We start from the raw sequence: 8,406 nt of genomic DNA on the forward strand, positions 1-8,406 counted from the left end.
TGAGTCGCTTCAGGTACATCTTCAAGCATGCATAGTTGGAGTAAGACATTCCAAAAGCATTCGGTGTACTGGGAAATAGGCTCACGATCTCTTTGCTGAAGAAGGTCCCATTGCTTTATGGATTTTTCATGGAATTGAGGAGGAAGGAAATTCTGCATAAACTTCTTTTTGAAATTCTCCCAGGTAGTGGGACAATCTATGCTCTTACGAACCACGGTCCACCAAAGAGATCCTCAATCCACTAAATGATTAGTGACACACTTAATTTTATCTTTTTCAGCGTATGTCTATTCATGGAAGTAATCATCAAACTGACTGATGAATGCAAGAACAGTCTTTCCGTCTCGAGTTCCATTTAAAGTACAGAATTTGAAATTTCTTTTACTTATCTTTGTTTCTTTGCAGATGGATTGAGCTTCGAGAGTCGCATCAATGGTTCATCGGATAAGATCTTCGAGTTGTGGTCCATCTTTGTCGGTAGTCAATCGTTGTAAATTGGCCAATTGAACTTGCAAAGCTTGCCGGGCTCTTCGTTCTTCATCCAGCTGCATCATAATTATGTTCCATCGTAGGTTCAGGAAGATCGCCTTCAGCCATTAAATCATCCATATTTTGTTCCGTCATCCTGTAAAAATTCAAAAGACCTCACACTCTCAAAATCCAATTAGTGGGATGAGCGTAGCTCAAAGTCGGGTGTACAAGGCTTATAGATTTTTGTTTGGCTTTCACGGTCTTCGACTTTTGCGGTTGCAGGATTTGAAGTCTTCGTAAAATCTGCGTATGACCTTCTGCATGTGCTGAAATTGGTTCAGCAAGTCTGCGTATGCGAACAGAGTCTTCCAGGGAGCAACTTTGCAGTTCAGTGCTTCTGCGCAGGAACAGTCCTTATGGGAGTTTTTGGAATAAGTCAGTTTCGACCTCTGCTGACTTGCAGAACTTGCAGAGTTACAGAACTTGCAGAGTTACAGAACTTAAGGAACTTGACAAACTTTGGAGATTTTTGTGACTTGAGACTTAGTGGATTAAGCTTGGAGCTTAATCTGTAATAACAAAACGACGAATTTTAGGGAGGGGGGCCGTTTTTCAGCGCCGAAAATCACGGCGAATCCATCCTGATGCCGCCGATTTTGAAATTGGTGATGCTAAGCTTTTAAAAGGCTTAGTTTTTAAGCTTTTAAGCTTTATGAAGGAGATGAAGCTTATCTGTTTTGTCTTAGAAAAACGACTTGAGTAGGGAGATATTGACGTGGTCCTCCACTTCCCCAGGCTGGTCCTTCGCGATCAGAGGCTGTAGATAGAGGTTCTTGACCGCCAAGAATCCAGCCGTATCGACCGTTCGCGATGAAACTGATTGTAGAGCTCAATCGTTCTAGGAGCTCCGTCTTCGCACAAAATGGGTAGCGATTGGAAGCTCTCGATCTCAGCTTCGCTCTGATACCACTGGTGCACAGATCGGATGCTGTATGCTTGCGTAAAGAGCACCGAAAGGTCCCCAAGAACAAAAGAACTCTACTTTTTGCACAAAACTCAAGGTAGAAAGCATGCACGACATGAACAAGAGACCAATTGGGTACAATCTCCCCCCATGCCTTGTGTGAACGCTCCACAAAGCATGTATTTTATGTATTAATCATCTTCAAGCTCAAATAATAGCCCAATTTACAAAATAGCACGCTTTTGGCTTTTGAGTTTGCTTTAGCACAAAATAGAAATAAAGCTAATGGGCGGGCGCCCAAAGAGTCAGGCATACCCAATACAATGTCGAAATACAAATATCATAATCGTGGGTCCATGCGCATACAAAAATAATAAATAAATATCCAACGCCTTGATAAATGGGCGAGACAAAATATAGGCGCCATGCCTAAGGTATGTGCCCATCAAAATATAAGTGATAACTCAAATACACGCTATCCTCCAATGCTTTCCTCCGCTACTGCTGCTATCTCTACACATCAACTGAAGCATTCACAATAATTAGTAAAATAATACAATTAAACCGACAAAAGTGAATACTTAGCAGTCTTCAGCTACATAAATAAATCAACTGGTTAGAAATCAATCCTAACCTGAATTTATCACGAGTGCGCACTCTAAACTCATAAACGTTTATTAATTTAATATGTATTTTGCGGAATCACCCGCTATGGAATCACCCATGTACACACTAAATTAATGAAATGCCCGAAAAGGATAGGCATCCCCATCAACTTCTCGCACAAAGAATCCACTTTGTGTATGAGCCCCGGTCAACAAAGTTTACGGAATCCACCGTAAAACCTCACGGAATCCACCGTGAAATATGCCTCCTGGCATCATGTAGGTACAATACAAGAGTTCAAACAAAATTGTACTAGCTACATGTAGATAATTGCATATAGAATATGCATATATCTATGTCTGTAAGAGAGATAGATATAAATACAATGTTGTTCTCAAGAGACAAGGTCTTTCCATATCTTTATTACGAGCATAGGCTTGGTTAATGAACAAGGATATGGTGGTTGCATAAACAATTGCAAAAATAAATACAATGCCATTCTCAAGAGACAAGGCCATTCTATTATATCTTTATTGCATTTGGATATGAGCATAGACTTGGCTAATGATCATAAGACATGGTGGTTGCACAAGCGGTTTTAACTTACTAGTTGTGATTGGGACTATGAATCAAACTTATTAGTATGATGTAAATTATCATGCATTGTCAACTATCAATGGATACAATTCACTTTGCCCAATGATCACTTTACTCCTCCTTTACTCATATGGGCACTCCTTTATTTAAAGAGATTTTCCACTATAGCTATGCTCAATGCTATCACTTACTGCCATTTGATTGTGAGCATAGTATATCTCACTAGCACACAAATCAGATTATCCATGATTGGAGTAAGTGGAAGTTCTAAGATCTATCTTGCTTTGAGAGTTTGCATCCAATTTTCAAGTTGCTCAACAAATGTAAAGGCTCAACAAATGACCTCACTCGGTATGGATTACCCTTTTTTAAACTAAGATTGTTCAATGCATATGTGAGTTAATTGATGTCTGTTCTTTTCAACTTTTAGGTGAAACAACATAGTCTAAGAGGGGATATGAGTAGCTTCACTCCTCCATGTGCTTAGTGCACTAGATTTGACAAAATTTGGGAGGAAGAAGAAGCCATCCTTTATATAAATATTTATGATATTTTCTCTTTAACTTTGGGATTTTGGACAAAGAAAGTAGAGATTATGTTCCTCTATAACTTTATAAAATTCTTTGGAATTTTTCTTTTTCTCTATTTGAGGTGTCAATCTCTATGCTTAGAGATAATGTTTTACATCCTTATGCAAATTTATGTTTAACAAAGGTATTGGGAAATTAAACAAATTTTCTTTGTAGACATAGAATACAATTATATTGGAAAAACACTAAGATTTCTTATCAAAGGAATAGTTTAAAGTGTATTTAATGCACGGTTTTATACAGAGCTAAGAAATACATTGGATTTTAATTACATTATTCAAATGTATCTTAAAAAGGCAAACATAAGCTCTCAATTGAATAATAGTGATGAAAAACATAATTGAGATGTAGCTTCAAAAGTAAAACATAAGTTACAAAATAGGTATTTAAAGATGTGAATTAAAATATAACTATATCATGTACACTTAATGTCTATATAAATGTATACATGATGCAACGGCTTCTTGATGCTTCATGTAAAAAGTATGACAATACACATGCTTTATTAAATAGGTTTTGTGCTTCTTGATGCAAAGATTTTTCTATTACTAACATCGGTGCCAAGCATTGACCTAATAGTGGTATGTGCCATATGACACATAGTACTCTTAACTGTTAATAACACTAGTGTGAAGCATCGGGAGAAACGTGCATGAATCCTCTTGCCACATGAAATATGCATTAGAAGGCAAAGTGTCCTAATTGTTATTGACATAGATGTTTCAAATCTTAGTGCATTGGTGTGAAGTGTCGGGAGAATCTAGGCACTCCTTGTCCCAGTATAAATGATTTAGAAAATTCACATTTTACACATACTAATAAATGGAGTCTAGTATCTTATCTTGAAGATCAAAGAATGAATCATTTAATCATTTTCAAGAGGTTACATTGTGGGAAAAAGGCTATGGAGAAAACAAAGCCAACCCTTATCCTATCACACAACGTGTGGAAGGTAACATGAGAAAGATAGAGCCATCCAACTCTTTTGAAATCACATGTAGACAAATGTTTCAACATGTGTAAGCACGAAAGTGATCGTGATCCTAGTGCAATTCAAGAAGAAGAAGAAGAAGAAGCAAGGTCACGATAGATCTCAAGCAGCCATTGTTATCATTTACTGAATTGAAAACTCAGGATATAGCCCACCTTCACTTTTGATGTGGCATTCGATTTGAGTTGTCAGCCGGATGACATAAATCGGGCAATGTCCATAATAAACTAGTAAGAAGTATTTAAAAAAAAAGAGTAGGTCCACTACATAATCATAGACCATAGTGCAATAGATGTAAGATCGTATTGATTACGATTGCTCAAGATTCGAATCCTCTATTTTGTATGTACACCAGATTCTTTTTGAACTACTTTATTTTTTCCAATATCCTTTAAGTTTCGAAGTTTGAAATGATTACATTTTGAAGTTTTATATTCTTAAGGATAGCATAACAGTCTATTTGCTATATTTCCGAATTGATCAGTTCAAGCTCCCGTATTAATCAAAACATAAAAACTTTATCATATTATCGTTCAAACTTTGATGTTCGTTGTTGTTCGAAATATATGTTTTGAACTTTTTTTTCTATTGCGCTTCATTGTTGAAGTATGTTCCAAATGTCTGAACTTATTTATTTGGATATAGCTATGTTTGGGATTGCCATCCTTCATCATAGTAGCACAAGCTTTGATGTTCTTCATAAGTCATTCAGAACAAAATTTTATTTTGAACATAAAAGTTCTATGCGCATTCATTATCTTCAATCCAGCGCAAAATTAAAGATTCAAGTATCAAAATTTGTCCAACTCGTTTTGAGGACTTGAACCTACATCGATGCCCATGTGTTCAAGTCATTTTGAGGACTTGAACCTATATCGATGCCCATGTGAGGTGTTTTGCTATACCATTTGGCCACAATAATCTTCATGCAAATAATATTGTTGCTACACAATGTTAGGAGTTGATGAACGGCCACCTCTCCAAGAGTCTGCAACCCATCCTATGAATGGCAAAATAATATGAAACTTTTCACTAGACGGAGAACTTAGAAAATTGCCAATCCATGTGGAAGTGTAAAAATTTTGGGTAAATATCTGTGGATGGGTAATAATAAGGAATGCTTGTCCAAAACTAAAAGCAATTTAGAGCATATAATATCATATAACAAGAAAATGGTACATGTAATTGTATTGGATATTTTTGTTATGTTATGTGCTTCGTATCATGTTGTAAAGCAGTACAAATATATCAGTATACGACATATATGCTAAATGCTTCCAATTGTAATTATGGTTTGCATCTTTTGGTTATATATTTATATCTATAATCACAATACCATGCAAAGCATAAATTCACAATGATTGTGTGTGCGATGGCAAGGTCCAAAAGATAGAGTCCCAAGAAAAGTAGGGCTACGTGTCAAACCCTAACATTGCTGAGGCATAAGGGGAATTAGATATTATTAGTTAAATATCCCTCACAACGTCCGTATGATTTCTGTTGATAGTTGCGTAAACATTAGTCGGGTGGCACGTCAAAATTTTAGAGTGGGACCCACGAGAACTGCAGCTTCCGGAAATGACAAGAATGGCCGCTGGAGATCCATCCTGATTCCCGACCCGGAAGAAGAGGAAGAGGAAGAGGAAGAGGACGAGGAAGCAGCTGCACTGGCCTTGGACAGATTTCCCCTCTTACTGTCGTTTCTTGCGGGACTCTTTCAGCTTGCCCCGCCTCCGGAGATCTATGCCTGCCCTCAGACGAACTGCGTCAACAAGACGCTCCGGAAGTACGTCCACCAGCTTCCACAAAAGCGAATGTGTCCAATAAGGTGTGCATACAGGCTCATAGCCGATCCATCTCACTGCACTGCGGGCATACGCATCCGGAGATGGACAAAAGAACGATGGCCTCCTTATGGATGCTAGCTTCGTTGCTACGAGCAATGGTACCTATCGCCAAGCATTTGCTCTTCAGCAAAACCTGATAAGAACACGCTTGATCTGATTTTAGAATTGATGGATATACTGTCCGCATTTTAGTCTAAGTAAGACCAGGAGCATACCTGAACCTGCACATCAACTCCACTGTGCTTGTACTCCACATACAAGTTTCTAGAGAACTTCTCAATGAACCTGCATAATCAGACATAATTAGATGATAACCGGAGACAGTGCGCCAGCTTATGGGCAGCCCCTTTTCCATACCTGCCTGCTCATTACCAACACATGCAGCAGACTTGCTCTTCATGCACACACAGACAGAAGCAACGTACCCTTTGGTGCCAGTATATAGTGCATAGAGGGGATGTGACGCCAGTATTGACGCAGCTCCGGACCCGATGTTCACAATGGCGCCGCGCTTGCGATTGATCATGCCTGGAAGCACAATCTGCACCATCTTCACAGCCGCTTCCACATTCACGCGTATGAGGTCCGCAGTCAGCTTTGCATCGACCTCATGGAAGAAGCGCGCGTATGGATAACATTGCCCTGCGTTATTGATCAAGATCCCCACATCAAGGCCCGCGATGGTGTCCTTCACCCTGGAGAGCCCCGCGTCGAGGTCAGGATCCAGAAAATCCAGCACCACAAACTGCACCTGCACGCTGTACTTCGTCTTCAGGTGAGACGCTAGGGTTTCGAGCTTCTCCTGCGAGCGGCCGAGAAGGAGAAGGTTGAGGCGGCGGCGGGCGAGCTGGAAGCAGAAGCCGCGGCCGATGCCATCCGTGCAGCCGGTGACGACGGCCCAGGAGCCATAGCGGGAGAGATGCATGCCGGGGCGAAGGAAGTGACGCCATGACCAGGATGCGAGGGCCGAGAGGGGGCGCAGGATGGCGAGGAGCCCCAGGACGGCGAGGGCGAAGATGGTGAGGAAGTGGGGATGGGCATTCGGAGGGAAGGAAGAAGGCATGAGGCTGGCCGGGAGCATATCCAGGCTTCTCATCAGCAAGCTAGCTATGGAGGTGAGAAGAGATGAAAGGCAAAGGGACGTGTGTGATCATGATATAGGGCGCACGCACGTGACACGACCAGTCAGCAGGACCAGGCACTGTTGAGTCCATACTATAGCATAGAGTACAGTGTATTGTTGCAAAAACCAAGAAAACAAAATCCAAGAAAATGATAAACATTTCGAAAAGAGGTCGTTGTAAGTTGTAGCCTGTAGGGTTTCGGAACTGGGCAGTGGGCAATGGGCACTGGGCACTGGGCACTGGGCACCCCAAGTTAATTAGTAACTTGTATCAATAACTTGCAGTTTTTAACTCTACCCGTCAAAATGACGCCCATGTGAAATATATACACTTCAATGGTGACGGCCATATGAAAATAATGAAAGTAAAATACGTGTTATGGACCTAAAAACGTGCATGACGCCCTTCAAAAAGCAGGCCTGCTGTTGACTGTTGCGGGCCGTTAAACCGGCGCCTGAAAAACTGGGAATATGCGGACATGGCCGTTGGTCGTTGGTAGCACTGCCGGTAATGCTACCTATTTCTCCTTCATATCCCATCTTTGCTTTGCAATTTTATGAGCTTTTGCGTTTGCATGCTTCATCAATGCACTTCTTTGCAATGTAGTGCTTCCTTCCTTAGCAAAGGATTATCCATTTTAAACTCTATGCACCATGTTCATTTCATTCGTAGCTTCTTTTCTACAACTTTTACAACATTCGCCCATGGAAAATAAAGCTTCCAATCATCTCTGAAATTTCAAATGATCTTCTTTCCTCGGGATGCATTTTTTTCTGATTCCATTTCATTAGATGCTAGACTAATTTCTCCCTCAACATTGGAATTCACAATTCCCTTGAGCAATGCCTCATTGAGATTGATGCTCAAATTGCTTGATGCAATACCAAAAGCATTATTTATGGACTTTTGTCATAGGTCTTTTGGAGGATGACCTATGTTTGTCCCCTTTCTTGACACCTCCATTTTATTTAATGGAGTCTACATCTGATAGAATAAGCCCACATAACTAGATTTTGTGTGAAATCTTTAAATGAGTCATAAGTCAAGGTAAATGTAAATTAAAGCTTAAGTTAATGATAGTTATCTAACATGGTTTGCAACTTATGATTGATGTCCTTGTACTTTTGTACTACAATCACTCGATGCCCCTTAGGTAGCCTTGTTCACTTTGTAACACACAACAAAAAATGTGCATGAGTTTGAGACTTATGAGTTA

General features: G+C 40.0%; 1 protein-coding gene across 2 annotated transcripts; it reads right to left on the bottom strand.

The window, feature by feature from the left end:
• Positions 1-5,022: 5,022 nt before the first annotated feature.
• On the bottom strand, positions 5,023-7,198 carry LOC148039015 (very-long-chain 3-oxoacyl-CoA reductase 1-like). Of its 2 annotated transcripts, none has more exons than XM_087674883.1 (3): positions 6,492-7,197; positions 6,282-6,351; positions 5,023-6,168 (listed from the first exon to the last, which is right to left on the bottom strand). In XM_087674883.1, the coding sequence occupies exons 1-3, from the start codon at positions 7,160-7,162 to the stop codon at positions 5,911-5,913; spliced, it is 999 nt and encodes a 332-aa protein (XP_087531009.1). In that variant the 5' UTR covers positions 7,163-7,197; the 3' UTR covers positions 5,023-5,910. The 2 variants fall into 2 exon arrangements, with proteins under 2 accessions (XP_087531009.1, XP_087531010.1); XM_087674884.1 differs by having other exon boundaries at positions 5,921-6,199; positions 6,492-7,198.
• Positions 7,199-8,406: the final 1,208 nt, after the last annotated feature.

The sequence above is a fragment of the Lygodium microphyllum genome, chromosome 3 (genome assembly GCF_053477565.2).
Source record: "Lygodium microphyllum isolate KBCC chromosome 3, Lygodium_microphyllum_v1.1.10, whole genome shotgun sequence".
In the NCBI taxonomy this organism is placed as follows: domain Eukaryota; kingdom Viridiplantae; phylum Streptophyta; class Polypodiopsida; order Schizaeales; family Lygodiaceae; genus Lygodium; species Lygodium microphyllum.

What these genes read in the sequence shown, in the direction of transcription:
- LOC148039015 (XM_087674883.1), bottom strand. Translation starts at nt 7,162, where the DNA reads ATGAGAAGCCTGGATATGCTCCCGGCCAGCCTCATGCCTTCTTCCTTC. An exon ending in CTATATACTGGCACCAAAGG is followed by an intron (nt 6,352 to 6,491) that starts GTACGTTGCTTC and finishes CTGATTATGCAG; the next exon opens with GTTCATTGAGAAGTTCTCTA. An exon ending in GAGTTGATGTGCAGGTTCAG is followed by an intron (nt 6,169 to 6,281) that starts GTATGCTCCTGG and finishes GCTTGGCGATAG; the next exon opens with GTACCATTGCTCGTAGCAAC.